Genomic DNA, 25,117 nt, shown 5'->3' with positions numbered 1-25,117 from the left:
GCAGAGGTCAAATAAGACATCTTTTCCATTAAACCAAATGAATACAAATCCAGATTCAAGACACCGGAACAAGTTACAACAGTATTATTAGATCAAGGTATGTTGCTGGATGCTGATGGTTACCTGTGGCTGTGCTGAGTATGAGGGAAAGGAGCAGTCCTGGGCAGGCAGAGGAGAGGAGGGCTGGTTCATGGAGGGATTCTCACCGCTCCATCTCATCGCTCCATCTCATCGCTCCATCTCATCGCTCCATCTCATCGCTCCATCTCACCGCTCCATCTCATCGCTCCATGTCATCCCTCCATCTCATCGCTCCATGTCATTCCTCCATCTCATCGCTCCATCTCACCGCTCCATCTCATCGCTCCATGTCATCGCTCCATCTCATCGCTCCATCTCATCCCTCTATCTCATCCCTCCATCTCATCGCTCCATGTCATCCCTCCATCTCATCGCTCCATCTCATCCCTCCATCTCACCGCTCCATCTCATCCCTCTATCTCATCCCTCCATCTCATCGCTCCATGTCATCCCTCCATCTCATCGCTCCATCTCACCGCTCCATCTCATCGCTCCATGTCATCCCTCCATCTCATCCCTCCATCTCATCGCTCCATCTCACCGCTCCATCTCATCGCTCCATGTCATTCCTCCATCTCATCGCTCCATCTCATCGCTCCATGTCATCCCTCCATCTCATCGCTCCATGTCATCCCTCCATCTCATCGCTCCATCTCATCCCTCCATCTCATCGCTCCATCTCATCGCTCCATCTCATCTTTCCATGTCATCTGCTTGCTGTGATCCATGATGCAGTTGTAAAGTCTTATGCAACTTTCTCCCTCCTGGTTCTTTACAGCTGTGCTACTAGTCTTTGAAAGTTGAAGGGAGGCATCCGAAATTATCTTTATCTTTAGGTTTACGATGATGATGATGATGATGATGAGCAATATGGGCAATAGAGATGACAGGGTTCCTCTCATGGCTGTCATCACAAAAGCACAGCAGCATAATGACTGGCTCTCCCTGATTGGTCAATAAGAGTAGCTTTAAGCCTGTATGTACGCATGGAGGATGTGTTGTTTCGTTTCATTTGGTCTCTATCAAAATAAAAGTCTGAATATGCATTTTTTTAATATTGATTTTGAGGTTGAGTTTTTTTCCTTTTCTCCGGTGACTGGACTTTGACTTTCATGTCTTGCCCATTTTTCAATCCAGAAAGTATTGAGAAACGATGATTTTGATGTGAGGTGAGAGAAGCGTGTGTGTTTTTCCTAACATTTGGAGCATTGAACATGAATGTTTATTAACAGATACTTTTACCATTTAGAATTGTTGCCTACTGCTTCTTCACAGCCAGAAACACCAAAAGCGATCCAAAAGTCAGAAGTCTTTAAACTAACTCTCCAGCTTTCTAATTGTGCCCTCTGCCACCAAACACCACAACAAATGAAAAGGGTGTTTGATCCTGCGAATACACAAAATTGCACATAAAACGCTAAGAAAATTCCTACCAACTGCACAAAAAGTTTCATCTCTCGTCTCCAGTGATTAGGAGACCAGAATCTCAGCCTGGCACGTGGTGCAATCTCAAACATCAACCAAAAATAGTTTCTCAAGAATGAAATAAATGGACCGGTTAAATCAGGAGTTGGATCCGCCTGCTTGCTAATTTGCAATTGTGGTGCAAATTAGCCCTGCACCAAAATTGTGCTCATTCGAAGTTGAAATCTGTTTTTATTTTTGAAACTGCTTTAGATTTCTGTTTGATTACTGTCGGTCAACCAGTCAGTCGGTTGTGTAATAGAGTGGGCAAATGTACGGTGGCCGACAGGTGCAAATGCGCAGCAAAAGAGAAACATGCAAACAAAAAAAAAACACGCGCACAAATTAAATGCGGCAAGCAAAAAGAGAGACGCAAACACCCCCGAATGAAATGCAGCAAACAAAAAGAGAGACGCAAACACCCCCGAATGAAATGCAGCAAACAAAAAGAGAGACGCAAACACCCCCGAATGAAATGCAGCAAACAAAAAGAGAGACGCAAACACCCCCGAATGAAATGCAGCAAACAAAAAGAGAGACGCAAACACCCCCGAATGAAATGCAGCAAACAAAAAGTGTTGAAAACGGAAGTGCTCCAGACCACTAGGGGGAGTCAAAGAAAATAGTATTCATTTCTATGGGACCAGATGCAAGATTCAGAGAAAGAAATTTGAAAGAAAGTAAAGGTATCTCTCTGAATCTTGCATCTGGAAAGTGTGATTATTGTGAGAAGTCTGAAACAATAGAGCATGTTATTTTAGAGTGTTGTAAGTATGAAGAAGAGAGAAGATGCATGCTGAGAGAGTGTGTAGGTATTAAAGAAAGGTTTAATTTAATATAATTTTTGAGGAGAGATTTCGGGAGTAGACATATTCAAATAATTATTCGGTATCTTAAAAAAACAAAGCTATTTCATAGGATATGAGTAGAGCAAGTTGGGTGTGAGTGTGTAAAGAATATCAAAGAGGGGTATATAAAGCTATAAGCAAGTTGGATAATATAAGCAGGTGTGTATGTGTGGGGGTATGTTTAATCAGGAGTTAATGGAGGGAAAAGGTAGAAAGTGAAAGTTTATAGACCATCTCGAACCACACTCCATACTGGTAAGTGGCGGTAATGCTACTGTAAGTTTGTTGCCAACCGCCAATAAATACCAAGAAGAAGAAGAAGAAGAAGAAGAAGAATCTTGCATCTGGTCCCATAGAAATGAATACTATTTTCTTTGACTCCCCCTAGTGGTCTGGAGCACTTCCGTTTTCAACACTTTTTGTTTGCTGCATTTCATTCGGGGGTGTTTGCGTCTCTCTTTTTGCTTGCCGCATTTAATTTGTGCGCGTGTTTTTTTTTTTGTTTGCATGTTTCTCTTTTGCTGCGCATGTGCACCTGTCGGCCACCGTACAAATGTCCCTGCCTGAGGTTTTTCTGCATGGAGGGGCCATGCAGAAAGACTTATCACTCATCCTTGGAAGGATAAGTGTGTTAGATTACGGATAGATGGATGGACAGGTGAATCCACTGCATTTCCCTAAAGTCATTTAGTTCTTGTTTGGGTCGGCTTTGTACAGATTTATCTCCTCTATTGTTTCTGGAACCAGCAGGTGGGTGGGTGAAGTTAAAGTGGGACACCTGGCAACATCCATTCATCGACAGGAAAACAAAACTTGCTGTTACCCAGCAATACCAGACTGACACTTCAAGGCCTTTTGGTTTACAGCCACTGTGGTTCACACTGACAGATCTCAGTCTTCGGGGCTGATGAGGTTAAATCATCAATCCCGAAGACTAAACTTAGTTGAACTAAGTTTAGTCTTCGGGAAACTTAGTTGAACTAAGTTTAGTTCCACCGTATTTATTTGATGACTCTTGACTGTATTTTAGCAAGAGATTTAAATTGGTTGATTCACTGGGGAGTCATCACTAGTTTGTAAAGCTGAGCACTTTTAAATGTGTCCACCAGAGGGGGCCACGACCTGATAAATGCTTTACCTCCATTAGTAAACTTTGATACGTGAAACCGAAACTACGGGTGTGTAACAATTCCTACTGGGATTAGATTCTAAATATGGAACTATGAAAAAAAGGAGAATCTGAGGATGGATGGATGGATGGATGGATGGATGGATGGATGGATGGATGGATGTCTAACTTACAAACCGATACAGGCCAAGCAAGCACAGAATTAAGTAGGTTTTTGTTTTATTTACGTTTTCATACCTATAACCATTTAATCATTTAAGACTGCATATTGAATATGTAATATCAAATTAACACTCATAAAAGAAAATATCTTCATTCACTCAGTTAAAAGTTATTAAGAGAAATGCAAATGATCATACTCATTATCTGATAAGATTTTTACACAAAACTAAGAGGTTATATTAAGTGATTGAAAGAATTTGCTTTTTTTTAATGAGAAACATATTTAACATATTACAGTGTGTATTGCATTCAATTTGAGTCACAAAAGGTTTTTCATAGATGCTACTTTGGCTAAAATAATGATAAAATAATAAAAAATAACTGCATAATTCTGATGAGAATGAAAATAGAGGAATGGTTGTGATTGACTGTGGAGACAAAAATTAGAAACATTTAGAGGCAAACGGATTAAATCAATAAGTGGATACATCTTCGTCAGTGAGATGGATAACTTTTTAGCAGCAGACAGATTTTGATGACACTTGGCTACGTGTCTTCCGATTGTCTGCGCTCTTGATTCAGACTGACAAAGGAGAGGAAAAAGTGTGAGATGAACAGCTTATTGTTTCTACACTGCAAATATAACAACAAGAACTATGATCATTAAGACATAAAATCCAATCCCAATTCCGAGAGCCCCGTGGCTCATTATCCGGGCCCGCCTGCTGGTCTTTGTTGCTTTCTGTCTGTCACCACAGGCATTGGCATCACGAGTCTGAGGAGCAGAGAAAGCAAAGAAAGGAAAACAAGACACAGTTATATCTATTCTCTAGAACCTTTAGTTGCTGAGGACCTGGGCATGATGAGGCTTGGGCCTTGTCCGACAGAGGACCCGAGTGTTTTATGGTTCTGGCTATCTGGATTACGGAAAACAATTCCTCAGACTTTACAACTCGCCTGTGTTTATCAGAACTTTGTCCTCTGATGAGGAATAAAGGTTGAATCATATTTCTTGTAGCCATCACATCTCATTCTCCCATTGGGGTTACAACATACTGTATGTTCATTAATGATATGCACGCTTTTAATATTTCCAAAGAAATATGTATGTGTCTTGTAAAATAATCTACACGCCTTGAACTTTTTCCACGTCAATCAACATTAAAATCAGTAACTACAATGTTTTTTGTAGTGTGCTAGAGCAGCACAAAGACGTGTGACAAAGACAAACAGATTTCAGAAAATATGAAGTGTGGCACATTTCTTTGAGTTTCCCCATTTACTTTTATATCCCTGAATAAAATTCAGCACAAAGATTTTCTTTAAGAAATCATACAATAGTCAAATAGGTTGCCATCACCAAAAAGCACTTTATTTATTTATTAATTTTATTTTTTCCAGTTGTCTGAGCTTAATTGGATTTGTAACTTAGCAGACTCTGACCAAAAAAAGAAAGCTTATCATTTTTATTTAATTCTTAATCTTCAGGACTGTTTTGATGTCTTTCTACATTACCTCAGTTAACTGAGCTTTCTTGTGAACAAATGTTGTGCTCAGTGACTTGTCACTGTCTAAACCACTGGTAAATTAAGCTATTGACTGATCTTCAGCAAATTAGAGCTCTATGATCATGGTTTGATCAATTTATAGGTGTAAACTTCAACATGTTACTCAAGGGATAAATATTTCATGGTTCTTCGGCACATTAGAGAAGTCTATAAAAAAAACCCCACAAAGGCAAATTAAACTGAAGCTTAGTTGTAAGCTTCAGTAAGTTTACAACTACCAGTAACTCTTCAATGCACACTATATGCACAATAAACTTGTGAGTTCATGCTTTTTTTATTTCACCAAGATTAAACTAGCCTTGTAAAAACTAACGCCTTGTCATACGCTATTTGCTCGAAGGCTTTGGGCTCTCGACTACCGAGAAACAATTGCTTCCTGGAGGCATGGACTGTGTTGAAGTTTTACCCAATGTAACGCTTGTCCATGACTTAGGTAATGCGCCAGCCTGACGCTAAGAAGCTTAAACTGGCATCCTTCACTGCAAAGAGAGAAGAGCCGAGGCGAACGAGGCGGCTGTTAATGTTGATTCAGTCTTTGGAAGCGTGGCCGACATGGACTGAACAGCTTAGTCCTCTTCCGCTCGCAAAATTGATCTCATCGTGTGGGACTTCTCTCTCTGTTCGCTGACTGGCCCCGTCCAAAATCATTACCAATGAATAAAAAAGCGGCCAACTCAGTCAAATGAATGTTATGTAACACCACCACGGCTTTAAGAAAATTCAAACCGATTAATTGACAAACCAATAAAGGTCAAAACCTAAAAGTCCCAATAAATGTCCCATCTATGCCGATACAAGTTCAAGCCAACCAGACCAGAGGGCTATATGTAGTTTGTAGTCACCCATTGATCATTGTGAATCGTTGAGGAACATATTTGTCTTTAACAGCTGAAGATGCATAATTAGTGCCCAAAATGGTTCACCACATGTAAAGAAAGGGGAATCAAGGATCAGTCGTCATTATCTGTGGGGAGGAATTTACTTTACAGCCAGCAGCTCTCACAAAACCTACCGGTAAGCAATAAAAAAGATAAAGCCAAAGCTCAAAAGAAGCATGCTATAAAAAGCATCCAAATACTTTTCTTTTTATCACTTGGTGTTTCACGTTTCATGTTCATGTGTTAAGATGCTAAGAGGTTCACGACCACTCGTACTCGGGATGAATTAATTAATTCAGCTCATTTATTCATTTCATTTGAGCTCATTTAAATTTGTTGAGTTCATGGCGTAGGCACTTCAGGACATGATCCTGGAGGTAGTCGAGATACGAGCTTTGGGAAAGCCATTGAAGGTTGTCATCTTGCTTTAGTACTTCCAAAACCAGTTCTGATTTGTGCCTGGGATAATTAAAGTGTCGGAAAACCCGACTGTGTTCAAGATTCACTGTCTAGCTGTTGATTTGGCATGAAATTAGAGACTGTTAAGGTTGTCCATCATCTTCATAATTGCCCCCACTTAGTACAATGTACCAATCCTGAATATAATAATGAATATGAATGATAAGCTCTTCTGAATATAAGAATTTTTAAAATCATTTGTATTTGACTAATCCCACCCCCACTAGGGACAAGGATGTAAGAAGATGGATGGATGGATGGATGGATGGATGGATGGATGGATGGATGGATGGATATTTGACTAAAAAAAATTTCAAAGTTTCTATCTCAACTGCTGCTGAGAAAGTTGTTCCACAGATACCACAGGTCCTTCAGCTGACTGACTTGTGGGTGAAAATCTAATGTAAAAGAAGAAAGTAGACCAAGTATGAGATGGATGTACTTACTGCAATGGCATTAATAAGGGCAACGACTCCCATTGGCAGGCAGCAGCAAAGCATGGTGAAGATGGAGTAGCCAAAGTAATCGTTAACAGGGCCTGATTCTTGATTCGCCACTGCTGGCTCCACAGTGAAGATGCCTGGCTCTTCTGGTTGCTCTTGGTCCCTAGAGATAGGCTTCTGCTGATTTGGCTGCTGGTTAGACACCCCATAAGGCTGCTGGTGGGGTTGCTGATTGGGCTGCTGGTTAGGTTGCTGGTTAGACATCCCATAAGGCTGCTGGTTAGACCTCCCGTAAGGCTGCTGGTTAGGTTGCTGGTTAGACATCCCGTAAGGCTGCTGGTTAGACCTCCAGTAAGGCTGCTGGTTAGGTTGCTGGTTAGACATCCCATAAGGCTGCTGGTTAGACATCCCGTAAGGCTGCTGGTTAGACCTCCAGTAAGGCTGCTGGTTAGGTTGCTGGTTAGACCTCCCATAAGGCTGCTGGTTAGACATCCCATTAGGCTGCTGGTTGGGCTGCTGATTGGGCTGCTGGTTAAGTTGCTGGTTAGACATCCCATAAGGCTGCTGGTTGGGTTGCTGGTTCGACATCCCGTAAGGCTGTTGGTTGGGTTGCTGGTTCGACATCCCGTAAGGCTGCTGGTTGGGTTGTTGATTGGGCTGCAGGTTAGGTTGCTGGTTCGACATCCCATAAGGCTGCTGGTTGGGTTGCTGATTAGACATCCCATAAGGCTGCTGGTTGGGTTGCTGGTTCGACATCCCATAAGGCTGCTGGTTGAGCTGCTGGTTAGACATTCTGTAAGGCTCTTGGTTAGACATCTCATAAGACTGCTGATTTGGCTGCTTGTTAGACATCCCATAAGGCTGCTGGTTAGGCTGCTGCAAAGACTGCCTGAATGACTGCTGGGGGCGAAAAGGTCCCCCATAAGGCTGCTGGTTGGGCTCCTGGTTAGACATCTCATAAGACTGCTGATTTGGCTGCTTGTTAGACATCCCATAAGGCTGCTGGTTAGGCTGCTGCAAAGACTGCCTGAATGACTGCTGGGTGCGAAAAGGCCCCCCATAAGGTTGCTGGTTGGGCTGCTGGTCAAAACTTGAGCCATATTGTTGTGTAGGTACATAACCCTGAAAAATACCAACATGAAATACACCTTAATCTCTTTTTGAGATAATTCCTCACCTGGAAGCAAAGATAGAAGAACAACACTTATGCATCTGTGGGATGCATAAGTGAAGACTCTGTAAGACAGACTTAAATATGTAATACATGTACAGATTAAGTAAGCCCAAAATTTAGAGAGTATTGTTAGTCAAAATTTAGAGACCGGTCAGAGGGACAAAGCCAATAAAGTCCCTCAAGATCTTGGGACAGCATCCTACTTTATAGGGCACTGCACAAAACATATTTTTTAAACATATTATGACATTCACATGTTCCACACTGATGTCTTCTTTGGGTCCTGGGCTGTATTGTCTCCTTGTCCCTCTGGAATCTTTCTTGTGCTTTAAGGAAGACTGAATCCATAGATAAATGTCTTTTTGATACTCAATATCTGTTGTCTTGTGACCTGTTTTCCCAATCATTCCAAAAAGTCCTTTTGGGGGTCCAGTTACTATATCACTCTTAACTCCAAGGCCTCAGGTTGGGTGTGTTACTGAGATATAAAGATACATCGTGTTTTCAGGCTCTACTGTGAGTTGGTCCCGATCGTGGGAGAGGATGCTTGTCAGACCTGGCAGGCCCAGGCGTATTGTAAGGGTCTGCTGGGAACATCCGGCAGAGCTGAAACAGAACTTTAACTCCCAACTCTGGGAGAACTTCTAACATGTTCTCAGGAGGGGGGCTTATTGGAGCTGTGGCCACAAGGTTGTCTTTGCCTGTAGTGGCCGCAACCCTTGAACCTACTGATGTGGTGTTGAGGTATGCTGTCAGGCTGAAAAGGACTGCTATTGGGCCTTTTTGATCTGTGGGACCCCGGACCAGATGATGGATGCTGTCAGGACAAGCAGCATGCAGCTTGAGTGATCACTTAGGCAAAAACCTGGATGTGGGACTAGTTTGGAAAGGCCACGGAGAACAATTTTCATACGGGTCATCTGGTGTCGCAGGAGAGGAATGCAGTACACCACCAACACTGTTTATAGTGGGGATAGTGTGCTGCTGACCTCAACTTAGGTTGTCGTGGGTCAGTGGGTAGAATACTTTGAAGACATCCTCAATTCCACCAGTATGTCTTGCATTTAGAAAGCAAAGCCTAGGGACTTTGGTTCAGGCTCTCCAATCTCTAGTGCTGAGGTCAGTGCTCCTTGGGTAGATGAGATTTGCCCAGGGTTCCTCAAGGGTCTGGATGTTATGGGGTTGTGCTGGCTTATAAGACTCTACAATTTTGGATGGACATTGGGGGCCAGTTCCCCTGGATTGGCAGACTGGGGTGGTGGTCCTCCTATTCACAAAAGGGGACCGCAGAATGTGTTTCAACTACAGAGGGATCACATTCTTAAGCTTCCCTGGTAAAGTCTATTCAGGGTTTCTGACGAGGAGGATCGGTCAGGTAGTTGAACCTCAGATTCAGGAAAAGCAGTGTGGCTTACGTCCTGGTCGTGGGACACCTGGCCTGCTGTACACCCTCAGCCGGTTCCTAGAAGGTGCATAGGAGTTCGCCCAACCAGTCTACATGTGCTTTGTGGACTTGAAGAAGGTATTTCACCATGTCCCTCGGAGAGTCCCATGGAAATATCAGGTACCAAGCCCTTTGACATGGGCTCTTAGGTCCCTGTATGACCAATGTCAGAGTTTGGCCCTCATTGCCGGCAATAAGTCATGTTTGCATATGACTTATGCAAATGGTGAGAGTTGGACTCCACCAAGGTTGTCTTTTGTCACTGGTTCAGTTCATAACGCTTCTGGACAGAATACTTGCCTCAAACCCTCATCTTGCTCTCTACAGGTACAGGACAGCCTGCTGACACCCTAAGTTGCACTGAAAAAGAGGTGATTGGTTAGACTGAAACCACTATGACCATTTTCAGTGACTCTTAATTAGATTCATTTTGGGAAAAACAAATCCTGACTTGTGTCCCGTGCAGGGCAGAGGAAGGCATTCTGGAGGATACTGTGGGTTTTGAAAAAGGTGTAGCTCTGTGGTAACAGGAAATTTTTCTAATTAAAAAGTGCAAAGTTTTTACAAACCCTGTACAAACTTTGCAGGATTCAATATTTTTACACAGCAGCATATTCTCTTGGGATAGTACGGATAACTTGTACTATTTTATCTTTACTGATATTTATGTTACAACAGATTATGTGAGTCCAAACTGAAGGGCCTAAAATACTGATAACAGTGTTGGACATCTCAATACACGTTATGAGATTGCAATAAAGACTGGCCTTCACATGATAACCTATCATGCTATCAGTGGTTTACAGCTGTAAGAAAATAATACCGGTAAGGGCTCTAGTACTGACGCAGGTTATAAAATAAAGAATTTGACAAACAAATATGTCGATAGGAAACAGGAGAAAGATTTGAACTAGGCACAGCAGCAAATCGGTGAGGGAGGATAATAGCAGGAACGTTGTAGTTGATGTATATAGTAAGCTGGACAGGGTGCATGTGTTAGGGGAGAAACAGAATCCAAAAGCAACTCCAAACTGAGGTAAAACAGAGCATAAATGAAGAATGAATTAAGTCAGAAAGTTACAATGTACAGTAGCTGTTTCTGCAAATTTACTACTTCAACACAGAAGCAGCTGTAGAGGTTTCTACCTACTGTGAGATGAGAGATAAGAGAAAATCTGTAAAAACTATAAAAGTATCTTATGAGTGGTGATCACTTAAGATCACCCACAGAATAATAATCCCCATGACCACGTTGTTGATAAAGCAAGAAATTATTGAGTTTCTAGGCTAAGCAAATAACCCATCTTTTAGGATTTCAGTGTTTTAGTTTATAAAATTCTAATGTTATTTTTCTCCAACTTACCTTTGTCTCAATCTGTTCATCTACATCACTGAGAGGGAAAACAGGCAGAATTATTATACTGGGGTATATAGATGGACGCTGATGGTTACCTGTGACTGTGCTGACGGGAAGCCGCTGTCCTGGTAAGGTGGTGGAGAAGAAGAAGGCATCATGGAGGGATTCTCACCGTTCCATCTCATAGAAGGACTTCTCATCGGCTTGTTGTAATCCATGGTGTAGCTGAGAAGAGTCAAACAACTTGCCCCCCTCCTAGTTCTTTACAGCTGTGCTGCTAGACTGGGAGTGTAAAAGAGCAGCATCAGGAATTATCTTTATCTACAGGTTTATGAGGGCAATGGGTGATGGAAATGACCGGGTTCTTATAATGACTTTCACACTGAAGGCAGAGCAGTCTAGTCTGTGATTTATCACATAACAGACAAAAGTTCAAACATAATTTTAGAGGAAAATAAAACAAGCAACCTTCAGACCTATTCATTAATTTTAAGAAGGGAAATTAATTCTTTTTATCATGTTTTCAGATGGCAAACAGCCAAGGTTAGGAACACAATCTTTGATCTTAAAGAGGATAATATCATCCTGAAGACGTAACGCCAACTCAATCCGGCATACTGCCCCTTTACCCAGCAGCCTCTTCATCCCTTTTCGACTTGCTGTGTCCTGTCCCTCTTTTACAACTTCACAGCCTCAGTGGACTCTTTTCTTGTCTCCTTCTTAGCAGCAACAATGTTAAACCTTCTACTACTTCTGCAAAGAATTCATAGAGTCAGAACACAAATGCAACAGAAAAGCCATTTAGGAAACATGGAGAAAAGCCAAAATGGCCAACCTCAAAATTGGTTGAGGTTGACCAACCCATTTCAAACCTTGCTGCTTCAAACCTATAGCCAAATCAACAAATAGCTAGTTTCTTGTTCTCCAATATTTGATTTTTATAAGCTCCCTGTTTAATAAACTGCTGTGGATTTTTAATTATGTCCTTCAATACAACATTGGCAGTTCTGATTGTTGAAAAAACATTTTACAGCAAATAAAGTCCTACTTTCGTCCGTTGTGAAGAAACATTGAAGAAACATTTTCAAACCAAGCTCCCGGGTTGAATTTCAACCCCTGCCAAAGATATTTGATCCTGAATATTTGTCTTCAGATACTTTTCCCACAAATCCATGTTACACAGACCACAGGAACTGTTTTATAGTTCTGCTACGGCCTGGGTCGAAGGTCACAGCAAAAAGAGAGATGCCATTTACAAGTATTTCTGAAATGTGAATTTATTTACCACAAACTTAATTTAAAAGTAAGATTCCTATTACGAGTTGTGAAAGTCAGTGAAATCACCATCATCAGGTGTGCTTCAGTGGATGATGTAAATGTTGGATCGTCCGGTCAAAACAATCTAGAAAGCATTTAAAGCAGCACCATGTCTGTGCAGGAGATGCTGACAAGACAGGCTAGTTGACAGTCAGGATTTAAATAACTGAGGGCTTTACCAGATTTTCTGCTGTCCCTAATCAGTAATCAGTGTTGCAAAGGAAAGGTAAATGCCATTAACATCTTTTCATAGCAGTTCATTCATTTCTATTGAGCTCTTTCATGTATTCTTTTGACTGCATATTTTGGTATAGTCTATTATTTTAGGAGATCTTGTGTCTGTTCTGTTTGTTAGTTGTCTCTCATCAGCACCTTAGTTTAATTACTCCTTATCGGTGATGGAGAGACGAGGCTTTATGAATCTATGAACACTTTAGAACCATTGGGTTAAAAAAATGGTTCACTGCTGAAAATGTCATTTATTTTGCCCGAGGGTGACACCTGCTGGCAGAGTGTTTCCTGTTATCCTATGTGGATCGGTTGTTTTTCTGGAATGATTTTTGATTAATCTTAACACGACACTAAATCCTTCTAATAATGGAACCTCTCAGTAAGCCTTTGTTTTATTTTTATTGTTTTTTTTTTTAAAAAAAACAGGGACTTTGCTCCTTAGATTTCAATCTGGAAACTCATTTTCCCACTTATTCGTGCGAAGTCACAGGGGTGCTGGTGACCTGAGTGAAGCGGACCCTCCACCTTCTTCTCATCAGACAAAAATGGTGTCAAATGTTTGTGCTACATTCGTGCTGCGCTTGTGCAGCAAAAATCTTTGTGTCGCTATCATTTTAAAGACATTAATAAATGTTTCCAGAGGTCATCAAAGGTCAACCAGGCCCCTCCACCTCCTCCTTCTGCAAATCAGCAAATTGGTGTCAATCAACTCCACTATGTTTGTGCTGCTTTGAAGATATTAATGAAAGTTTAAAGGTCAAAAGGTCAACAAGGCCCCTCACTTTTGCAAAATCAAAATGACCTTTAAAATTTCATTGATCCACGGAAGGATGGAGGGATGGATGGGGAATAAAGTTGGGAAATACCCATTTTTCTAACTTTAATTTCCTGTAATTGTCTAACCTACAAACTGATCCTTGCAAAGAAAAAAACAGAATTATCTGGGTACTTGTTTTATTTCTTCCATACATCATAAACATTTAATCATTTAAGAACAAAGATAAATTGACACTCATAAAAAAATAAAACATCTTCATTAACTTTAGCTAAACGTTAAAAGCAATGATAATCAGTATTTACACATAACTGAGCAGGTCATATCACATTATTGAAAAGATTAGCATTGGAGAGTCATGTTTGCTTTAATCAAGTATGCACTATGCTCAGTTAAAGTAAAGTCAACTCTAGTTTATTTCTATGGCCCATTTCAGCAACAAAGCACTTGAGTGCTTTACACCATAAAAATGCTTTAAAAAATTAGGAAACAAGTAATAAACATTGCACTTTGTCAAATACCACCATATAAATCAAGAATAATCATAGTCAAATATGCATCAACTATGTTAATCAGTGTTCCAGCTATTTATCAAAGGCAACTCTGAACAGGTGGGATTTTAGTCTTGATTGAAAGGATCTCGGTGTTTCAGCATCTTTTCAGTTTACTGGACGTTTGTTCTAGATTTGTGGTGCGTAGAAGCTGAATGCTGCCTCTCCACTGTTTGGTTCTGGTTCTTGGGTTTGCAGAGCAGAACCAGAACCAGAACCAGAACCAGAAGACCTGAGTGGTCTGGAAGGTTCATGCAACAACAGCAGATCTTTAATGTATTTTAACGCTAAGCTGTTCTGTGATTTCTAAATTAACAACGGTATTTCTTCTTCTTCTTCCTGGTTTTAGTGAGAACACTAGACACAGTCATTAAAGTCACAAAAAGTTTTTCAGAAATGCCACTATGGCTGAAATAATAATAATAATAATAATAATAATAATAATAATAATAATAATAATAATACATTTGCAGAATTCTAATTTTAAAGAAAACATGACTGACTGTGATTTACTTCAGAGATTGAAGATAGAAACACTGAAACAGATTAAAGTAACAAGTGGAAAAATCTTTAATCAGATCACTTTTAGCTTCCAGTCAGATTATAATGGCCAGATGACTTCCTAGAGTCTGTCTGATGCAGACAGAGAAAAGCATGAGAAAAACTGCTTATTATTCTACAAGCAGGAAAATAATCACAGCAGTCGAGATGGCAAAGACTGCAATCCCAGTCCCCAGGGCTGCGTGGTTCATCATGAGGGCCCATCTGCTGCTCAGCTCTGCCATCCTCCTTTCACCTCTGGCAATGGCGTTGCGAGTCTGAGGGTCAGAGAAAGCAAAGAAAACCAAACAGGACATGGTTACATCTACTCTCTAGAACCGGGGGTCAAACTCAGTTTTGTTTTGGGCCAAATCAAGATCATGAATGTTCTTAAAGGGCCGGTCGTCCCAGAATGTGCTAATACCCATTAACAATTTGTTAAAAAATAAATAAATACCCGTCTCTGCATTTTATAAGTACTTATTAAAATTGAACATCATTTTACGTTGTTCAGCCCCTTCACGATTTTACGATTGTGATATTTTTTTTGCAAATAAAATGACTAATTTTGTGGGACTAATATAGAAATAATTCAAGGAATTTTGCAATATTTGCTTTTATGTATGACGTTGATTGTGACTTTGTTTGTTGTCATATCGATCACAGACAAACTAGTAACTTGACATCAAATAAGGCTGAGGCAGTGGTGTCGCAAAAGTTCAAAATACAGGAAGGAGTTCGTGGTCAGTTCAACCCAATATTTCTGACCATTTTTGACAAAAATTTGCAATACACTCACAGTTATGAATTAGCGGGTAAAAAACGTGGGAATCTGTTGATTTTATGTGAATTTCCACAGTCACAGAAAACTGGGTGGACTCGCTGATGTAATTTAGCATGTGGAGTCTCGAGGGCCACACAAAAAGCTATGGCGGGCCAGATTTGGGCCCCGGGCCTTAAGTTTGACACATGTGCTCTAGAACCTCTTGGTCCTGAGGACGTGGACAGGATGAGGCTTGGGTCCTGTCCTACATGGGATCCGGGTATTTAATGGCTCTGATTATCTGGATTACGGAAAATAATTCCTGCCAAGTGACCTTAGACTTTACAACTCATCTGAGTTTATCAGAACTTTGTCAAAATTATTTTAAGTAAAATTTTAATGGAAATGGTCATAAACTAGCATTTTTCTGTTCTTATTTGTGCTTAATGTTAAGTTTCAATGGTCTTTCTGATGTATTTCTGCATTTCCTATCTCAGTAAAATCAGGACGTTAGCTATAATCAAGGCAAACTTCAGCATGTTACTCAAGTGATAAATATTTTGTGGTTCTACAGCACATTAGAGCAGTGATAAAAAGAAATCACAAAAACAAATTAAATACCCCGCTTCAGTGAGTTTACGACTCCCAGCACCTCCACAATAAACACCAAACGCACAGTAAACCTGTGAGGTCATGCTTCTTTTATTTCAGCAATATTAAAAAACGGATTATTTAAAGATAAAAAGTAGCCAACTCTTTTTTATCTTTTCTGAAAACTTGGTTTTCAGAAAATTTGAACAGATTGATTGACAAACCAACAACGATCCAAACAAAATCCCAATAAATGCGCCATCTATGCTGAAACAATTTCAAACCAACCAGACCAGAAGGCTATATTTAGTCTGTATTCACCCATCAATCATTGTGAAACACCTTGCGAATTGTTAAGGATCAAATTTGTCTTCAACAGCTACAAGGTTCAGAGTTGGTGTCTCAAAAGGTCAACCGCGTTCATTTTTTGGTTCCCCCGCCCATTTCCCAAACGTCCTGTAAAACGCATCATCGTCATCATGCACTAAGGAAGGCGGATCGACGATGAGTCGTCGTTATCTATATAGAGCAATTTACTTTAGTGCCAGTTGTTCACACACAATCACAGGTAATAAAAAAGAGTGGAGTAACCCTTCCAAATATTAGTACTGGGCAACTTACTTGACTTTTTTCCTTCCATCGATGCAAGATATCACTTTTAATATGTGGGCCAAAAAGATGATTGACAAGTTTTCCTGTTTTGCACAGTGGTCTTCTAAATATTATCTCCCTATTACTTTTTTTTGGAGGTGGGGGAGGTTACTCAAATTGCTAATGACAGATCTTTGATTCCCCAGAAGCTCAACTCCAGTCCAGAGTTGAAGAGAGAAGCACAATTTATGTGTAATTTATTATCACTTGGGCAGTAACCTGTTCCTGGATTTGTCAGGTTATAGTCTTGCCACTTCCTTTTACCTAGGTGTGACACTTTGGGTCAGTTATTTAAAAGTTGAACCCGAATAGCTGCTCCAACAGGATAGTGATCCCAAACTCATAACACAGAGAGATTAAGGACAAATATTAGCCTATGTCTGTGTCCTTAAGGATTAGAGAAAATCCTGAATTTATTAAATGTGTAAACCCAGTTGTTGTTTTCAGAATATCCTACCGGTTCACATTTTGTCAGGATCTGTGTTTTTCTGTGTTTATTTAGAGTTTTCTGTGTCCTTACGTCTCTTCGTTGTCCTGTTCTCCCCTTGATTGTTCCCAGGTGTGTCTCGTTCTGTGATTACCCTCCCGTGTATTTAACTCCACCTGTGTCCCTTGTTCCTCGTCGGGTCCTCGTCAATGTTAGCGTCTATGTTTCGTCAGTGTTTCCTTGTGCCTGCTGCTTGTTCCTGGACTTATTTTCTATTAAACATCCATTATTCATCTCATCTGGGTCAATAGCGTCTGCCTCACCACCAACCCGCACCACACCACATGACACATTTAAAATGTGATTAAAATGCAGCAATGAAAGCAAAAATGAACATTACTTTCATCCCTGTGATGACTGCATAAAAACGTCTGACCGGACTATTTCTTCATCCCAGATTTTTTGAAAGTCCAGGTACAACGTCTATTCTGGCTTGGTTTGGACTGCGGATCTGACAGATACAAGCAATTTAGATGCGGACGAAACACAAAAACACCAAATATCTTAGATGCAAGAAGGTATAATAATTACCCTTCCTCAAGCTCCTGAAGCGACAATCCAATCATTACTGTGACTAGAACAGAGGAAACGTCAAAGCAACTAACTTTTATTATTTTATTTTTGATCTGTAAGTCATATTTATATAAACCATTATAACATCTTCACTGCTGCATCCTATAGGTAATTAATTATGTCCAAACAAAAACAAATTAACAGCTTTTCTGACTTTTATTAACATTTTTGTTGTTTCTATTTACATTTGACTTAAAATTGCTCAAAGTTTCAACCTCAGCCACAGATACCACGCGCTCTTAGGCTGACCTGTGTGTGGGTCACGCTCTCCGACGCCTAACAAGAACGTTGACAAAATGCAAGTTAAGATGTACGTACTGCTATGGAGTTGGCAAGGGCAGCTATTCCCAGTGGGAAGAAGCAGCAGACCATGGTGAAGATGGAGTAGCTAAAGTAGTCGTTAATGGGGCTTTCTCGCATTGCTGACTCCACGCCTGGATGCTGCTGCTGGCCAGTGGAGAAAGGCTGCTGGATGTGGTGCTGATTCGGCTGCTGGTCAATGGAGAAAGGCTGCTGGATGTGGTGCTGATTCAGCTGTTGGTCAATGCCTGTGACATACTGCTGTGAAAATCCGTAACCCTGAAGGAAAGCAACATAAAATACATCTTAATCTCTCTAAGATGACCCTTCCCCAAAGAGGCAGAGGTAAAAGATTAAACCTTCAAGGCAAATGTTCAGTTTTTTTGATAGTTTTTGCTCCTGTCACGTGTTTTAATTCGCCTTTGCCAGTTCGCTTCAGGTTTTATTTGTCTTCAAAGTAAGGCTTTATGCCAGTGGCGTACATCTGAGGAGGCTTAAGTCATACAACTGGAGTTGAATGGACGGTTTACAAAAAAAGAAAAAGTTCTGTACCTTTACAACCCTGATACAGAATCAGAATTCAGCATTTTTACACGACAGGTCAGTCAGATGGGATAGTACAGTTAAAATCCATAATACGCTCAGTTTTATTAATATGTAGTTCACTGCAGGTCATTTTATGTATTTTATAATGTTTCTTTGTTTTGAATCATGTTAATCTGGTGGATCAGACCTGAAACAGACATAGCTAACTCACTGTTAAGTGTGTGAGTTGTTTATTTTTAGACTGAAAGACAGCAGGAAAACTGTAAAAAATAAATAAATAAATTACAGCGGTATGTTTGACTCCACACTCAGTCAGTGTAATGAAGCTTTTATGAGCTGACCTGCTTGATTAGGTGAATATCTGGAATAAATTGACATAGACACTGATAACAGTGTGAGGCTAGATATGTTCAATAAAAGTTGACTTTTACGCAACACTCTGATAGCTGAGAGAAAATAATGCCAGTGAGCGCTTTAGACCAAAAACAGTTTACGAAATAAAGAAAACGACGTGTTTGCAAGAATATGGGATTTAAAACCTTAGAGAAAATCTGAACTGTGGCTGCATTTGTCGTTTAGAGGAAGTGAATGTTGTGGCGCAGAGACGAGAGAAAAACTGTTAAAAACTGTGAAAATATCAAATGGATGGTGATCACTTAATACAAACTGATAGAGCCTAAACAAATATCCAGTTTTACAGGATTTTAGTGCTTCAGGTTATGGAATTATGTTCGTTATTTTCTTGTGTTGCGTTTCCTCGTTTCCACATGTACTCACTTAATAAGCACTATCATGATGGCTTCCTGTAATTCTAATAAAATGATCCAGGCCGGTCCAAAGTCCAGGCTCTGTTCTGGTTCAGTTCTCACTGAACTATCAAGGCAGAAAACAAGTAAAAAAGTTGAAATTTAATGTTAATTTAAATTCCCTGCTTCTCTAGGCAATTTATGTGGTTAACATAGTTCGTACAGATTACATCACTGAAGCTGTCATGGAATATTTTATGAAGTAGATATTAAATAAGACATATTTCCGATTAATTGTTATGAATCCAGCTGCAGAAAACCAAAGCAGATCACAGCAGAAACAATCTGGCGAAATGCAAGAAAACAGAAAAGGTGTTCTCTCCATCTCTAATGTTAGTTTTCTCCAGCTTGCCTTTGTCTCAAATCTTTTCACCTACATTGTCGGGAGAGAATATATGGGTCAAATTATTAGGCTGAGGTGTGTTGTTGGATGCTGGTGGTTACCTGAGGCTGTGCTGAGTACGGGGGGGGGATGCAAGGAGATGTCCTGGTAAGATGGGGGAACGGACGGCTGGTTGGTGGAAGGAGTTCCCATCGACTTGCTGTAATCCATGATGCAGCTGTAAGGAGTGAGACAACTTCTTCCCTCCTGCCTCTCTGCAGCTGTGGTGCTGGCCTGTGAGAGTCGGATCAGAAATTGTCCTTATCTTCAGGTTTATGACGGCAGAGACGTAATAGACACGACATGGTTCCTGTCATGTCTTTCACATTAAATACACAGCAGGATATATAGTGTATCACAAAAGTGAGTACACCCCTCACATTTCTGCAGATATTTAAGTACACCTTTTCATGGGACAACACTGACAAAATGACACTTTGACCCAATAAAAAGCATTTCTGTGTGCAGCTTATATAACAGTGTAAATTTATTCTTCCCTCAAAAGAACTCTATATACAGCCATTAATGTCTAAGCAAAAGTGAGTACACCCCTAAGAGACTACACCCTAAATGTACAAATTGAGCACTGCTTGTCATTTTCCCTCCAAAATGTCAAGTGACTAGTAAGTTTTACTAGGTCTTATGTGTGCATAAAGAGCAGGTGTGCTAGATTTTGTAGTACAGCTCTCACTTTCTCATACTGGTCACTGAAAGTTCCAACATGGCACCTCAGGGCGAAGAACTCTCTGAGGATCTCAAAAGACGAATTGTTGCGCTACGTGAAGATGGCCAAGGCTACAAGAGGATTGATAACACCCTGAAACCGAGCTGCAGCACAGTGGCCAATATCCTCCAGCTTTCTAAAAGAGGAGGGTCCACTCAGAACAGAGGTCACGTTGGTCGTCCAAAGAAGCTCAGTGCACGTGCTCAGTGTCACATCCAAGTGCTGCCTTTGAAAGATAGAGGCAGGAGTTCTGTCAGCGTTGTCAGCAGAGATCGAAGAGGTGGAGGGTCAGCCTGTCGGTGCTCAGACCAAACTACACTACATCAGATTAGTCTGTCATGCATGTCTGTCACCCCGGAAGGACGTGTCTTCTGAAGTCTGTACACAAGAAAGCCCGCGAACAGTTTGCTGAAGACATGTCAACAAAGGACATGAATTATTGGAACCATGTCCTGTCATCCGATGAGACCAAGATTCATTTGTTTGGTCCAGATGGTGTAAAGCGTGTGTGGCAGCTGTCAGGTGAGAAGTACAAATATAAGTGTGTGATGCCAACAGTCAAGCATGTCGGTGGGAATGCCATGGTCTAGGCCTGCATGAGTGCAGCAGGTGTTGGGGAGTTAAGTTTCCTGACCTTCAATATGCACTGTGAAATACTGAAGCAGAGCCTGATCCCCTCCCTCTGGAAACGGGATGACAGGGCACGATAATGACCCCAAACACACCTCTAAGACAACCACCGCTTTATTGAAGAGGCTGAGGGTGAAGGTGATGGACTGACCAAGCATGTCTCCAGACCTGAACCCAATAGAACATCTTTAGGGCATCTTCAAGCAGAAGGCTGGAGGAGAAGGCTGTCCGCCAGCTCTGTGATGTCATCATGGAGGAGTGGGAAAGCTTTCCAGTGGCAGCCAGTGAGCTCCGGTGAACTGTCCTGGTAACAGGAGAGTTAAAGTAGTTTTCTGTTAAATAATGGTGGCCACACAAAATATCGACACTTAAGGAACTTTCACTAAGGGGTGTACTCACTTTTGTTTAGACATTGATGGCTGTATTTATTTATTTAGAGTTATTTTGAGGGAAGACTAAATTTATACGTATATATGTAAATATATATATTATATTATATAATTTATATAATATAAATTTAACTGTTATATAAGCTGCACACAGAAATGCTTTTCATTGTGTCAAAGTGTCATTTTGTCAGTGTTGTCCCATGAAAAGATGTATTTAAATATCTGCAGAAATACTCACTTTTGTGATACACTGTATATATATACAGTATATATATATATATATATATATATATATATATATATATGTGTGTATTTATTCAAGACAATATTCAAATATTGTCTTGTTGTGCATAAGTTGTCTTGTTGTGTCATAAACATGAAAGAGTCTTTATGAATGTTTACGACTGTTTCATTAAGCGTCATTCTCTAAATAATTACACTTTTAATGCAAAGATGACCATTTTAATAGACCTTAAATCCAAGTTTTAATGAAACTCTGCATTAAAAGTGCGGTTATTTACCAAACAATGCAAAGTTGATATTTTTAATGCATTTTAATGCAACTTTTCAGGTATTAGTCATGCTTATGTGTGTCATGTCAGTCTTATGCACACCCCGTCAAAGTGTTGACACATTTTCCATAGCCATCGCTATGCTATTTATTAATTGGTACAAAGGTCAGCTCAAGGTCATCACAGGGCCCAAATATTTCCATATGAGAAAAGTACAAGAGAAACACGATGAACGTAGCTTTGTGGAAAGTCTGTTTTACATACAGCTCAGACAATATTTTAATAGCTAGGATAGTTCACACAAAGAGTCAACTCACTAGATGTTGACTAATAAACATAATCTGATGTCTAATAAGCAAATTTCTTGCATCCCATCGCAGACAAAATGCAAATGTCCACATACAAGTCTGACCGTGACCCTGTGGCGGTGATAAAAGGTTGCTTTCATACAAGCGGATGGAACAGAAGCAGTTCAGAAAGTGACCAATAAACGAGGCTTATTGTGGACATGCAGACATGCGGCAAACCCCTCAGTTAGAAATCTCCTGCCAAAGTTACAAGTATAACCTGCTCTGACAGATATTATTTTATTCTCTATTGTTTTTTTTGTTTGTTTTTTCAGGCGGAGGACAACTTTGCACAGACCGTCGTCATTCCTACTTTGATTTTTTGTTGTTAGTGCGCTTTCAGACATGCTGCAGTGTCTGCTGCTCATCGGTTTGATTGGTAAGTGGCTCATTTTGATCCCTTCTGGCACCAGGAAAAATGAAAATCATGATGAAACAGTTTTGCCGTCTTTTCTTAGGTTTTTCATGTATATGAAAAGCTTCTGTTACTTTCCACGAAGGTTATAGTTTAAACAATGAAATGGGTGAATGATAAGTCCAGTTTGAGGATATGTCTAAATAAATGTTTTCACAGGGAGGCTGTGCGTGTCCCAGCAGACGACAGGTAGGACCAAATGTATCCAACAGATGCGTCGCTGGTAGACACATCTTGTACCTTTTTAGACATTTTGAAGTTCTAAAATCAAATTGTTTCTTTTTCCTCTGCAGCTCAGTGTAACACTGAAACTGTAGATCTAACAAACTCCAAATCCTCTCAGTCTTCAACTTACTCTTCTGACGACTTCAGCTCTGCCAAAGCCACTGATGGAAATCAGTCGTCATGTTCAAACACTCGAGAATTTCTTGATTCCTGGTGGAGCGTTGATCTGCAGGGTGTTTACAAAATTTCCTGCATCTCAATATACAACAAGAGAGCTGACCATTCTGATATATCTGGGGCGAAGATCTACATTGGGAACTTTCCACAGAACAACAGCGTCAACAACAAGCTGTAAGAGCCTTAAATTGATTTATTCTGTATTTTCAGGCTGCCAGCTTTATGTTTAAGCACTTGCCAACATTACTAACATAGAGTCTGAATTGTCTTACAGCGAGGAATCTAAATATAATTGTGCACACCTATGACTTCATGGATAAAGCCAGGATTATTCTCACATCACCATTCTCGACCTCTCCTCTTTTTGTTTCAGGGTTTATAACATCACCAACTTCAATATCGACCAAAACAATCTCTGCTCATTTGATCCGGTGCTGGGGCGTTATGTGACCATCATGCCAGCAAAACCTTTAGTCCTATGTGAAGTGAACGTCACAGGCAAACAGATAGGTAATGATTAATGTCTCCCTCCATAAATGAGGCTCGTTGGCTGAAATATGAGAGAAGATTGAGTGTCGAACACCTCGACATTCATCAGTGTGAACATTGAGCACATCAAAGAAAGCTAAATGTTGGCAAACTGAACAATGTGAGAAGATTTAAAGCAAATGACCAACTTTAGTCAAATCAGAAGGGATGCTATTGTATGTATTGGACAGCGTGTAGGTTGGATTTAACCTGGAAAATTTAACGCAAGTCTTCCTTTCATTCTAAGGTGCATCAGATCTTTTGCATTAAGGGACTTTTAGTGTCCTGTTCAGACCTTTGAGTCAGCCTGTGAGTTTGTCACATTCAGATTAAAGTCTCTCGTGTCGAGCCTGCAGGCTGTGTTGGTGGAGCCAGATGCAGCAGGCAGAGGCGTTGAGCAGATTTTGGTGAATTAATGAAAAAAAAAGAAGGTGGAAAATTTTAAAAGAAAAAAAAAAAACAGGAACAAGACTCAACTAATCAAAATGAGAAACTAAAACAGAATCAAAAACAGACGCTAAAATCAAATCAAACTCCAAAACAAGTTAAGATCCTCAGATCTTATTTCATTTTCTGAAATGTGGCGGCTAAACATTAGAGTAGACTGGATATGAAAAGCTAAAAAATGTTCCACTGGTTGAACAACATACATGTACTTTTTATTTCACAATGTGCTGATTCTTGATTTTTTTTATGTGTATATTTGCTCTTCTAGAATCTCCCTTTAAATTGATTGACCAAAACATGACCTGGGAAGAAGCCCTGTACTACTGCAGAGATAACCACAGAGATCTGGCCTCCATCTTGGATGAACAGATGCAGACCTTCGCTGAGCTGGAGGCTGAGAAAGCCAACAGTCCCTTCGTCTGGATCGGACTTCGCTACACCTGCACTCTGGACTTCTGGTTCTGGGTTGATGACAACGTTGTAAAGTTTAAACGCTGGGGTACGGATGGTTATAAAGAAGACTGTGACATGAGTGGAGGCATGGAGAAAGAAGGAGACCATCGCTGGTTCAGCAAGTCTGACGATGAAGAGTTTAATTTTATCTGTGCATCATAAACAACCAACTGTAATGTGTGAACATAATAAACCCGCTTTAGTAGCGGGTTTATTATATTCTGGTAATCATAAATAAGATATTACATTTACTCAGTTACATTTGCATAATATGTTATGATCAGTCACTCAGAACTTGAGTAGCCTTCTTATCAAGTAACTCTAAGCCTTTAAACTAGTCTTTGAATGAATATTTTTACTTTAGTAATGTCTTGCAGTTCTGCTGCTCTTACTTCTTTACAACCTGTAATGTTTCTATGCTAACATCAAAATCACCTTTGTATGTCAGAATTTATTAAAGAAACACTGATAATTTTGTGCTGACTTGCGGAATGAAGAAGCATTTTATTTTGTCTTCATATGCATTCTACTTTATAAGTCCAGTTTCTTTTTTTTTCTTGGGATTAGCAAAACAATGACTTGAGCCCACTCTGTCAAAATGACAAGTTTGATATCGAATCAATTATTTCATTTAAGTTGTACACCATTTTTAACGTGTTGCGATTTATAGACATTATAAACTTACTTGATTAGCTCCCTCTTGCGGTTATTATGTGCTCTGCAGAATCCAACAATGCATTAAAGCTTTAG

General features: G+C 40.2%; 2 protein-coding genes across 3 annotated transcripts; one reads left to right on the top strand and one right to left on the bottom strand.

Moving 5' to 3' along the window:
• Positions 1 to 14,332: 14,332 nt before the first annotated feature.
• LOC116717954 (synapse differentiation-inducing gene protein 1-like) lies at positions 14,333 to 21,151 on the bottom strand. The gene is made up of 4 exons (XM_032559641.1): positions 21,026 to 21,151; positions 19,583 to 19,754; positions 17,805 to 18,065; positions 14,333 to 14,699 (listed from the first exon to the last, which is right to left on the bottom strand). Exons 1-4 carry the CDS (start codon positions 21,124 to 21,126, stop codon positions 14,553 to 14,555), a joined length of 681 nt encoding a protein of 226 aa, XP_032415532.1. The 5' UTR covers positions 21,127 to 21,151; the 3' UTR covers positions 14,333 to 14,552.
• On the top strand, positions 21,053 to 25,061 carry LOC116717953 (uncharacterized). 2 transcript variants are annotated; one of them, XM_032559639.1, is made up of 6 exons: positions 21,053 to 21,158; positions 22,398 to 22,501; positions 22,697 to 22,726; positions 22,831 to 23,113; positions 23,313 to 23,449; positions 24,183 to 25,061. In XM_032559639.1, the coding sequence occupies exons 2-6, from the start codon at positions 22,468 to 22,470 to the stop codon at positions 24,527 to 24,529; spliced, it is 831 nt and encodes a 276-aa protein (XP_032415530.1). In that variant the 5' UTR covers positions 21,053 to 21,158; positions 22,398 to 22,467; the 3' UTR covers positions 24,530 to 25,061. The 2 variants fall into 2 exon arrangements, with proteins under 2 accessions (XP_032415530.1, XP_032415531.1); XM_032559640.1 differs by lacking the exon at positions 21,053 to 21,158 and having other exon boundaries at positions 22,010 to 22,501.
• Positions 25,062 to 25,117: the final 56 nt, after the last annotated feature.

Source organism: Xiphophorus hellerii, chromosome 3, assembly GCF_003331165.1.
Source record: "Xiphophorus hellerii strain 12219 chromosome 3, Xiphophorus_hellerii-4.1, whole genome shotgun sequence".
Lineage (NCBI taxonomy): Eukaryota > Metazoa > Chordata > Actinopteri > Cyprinodontiformes > Poeciliidae > Xiphophorus > Xiphophorus hellerii.
Note: the sequence above shows the minus strand (reverse complement) of the source record. Positions and strands in the feature narration are given on the sequence as shown.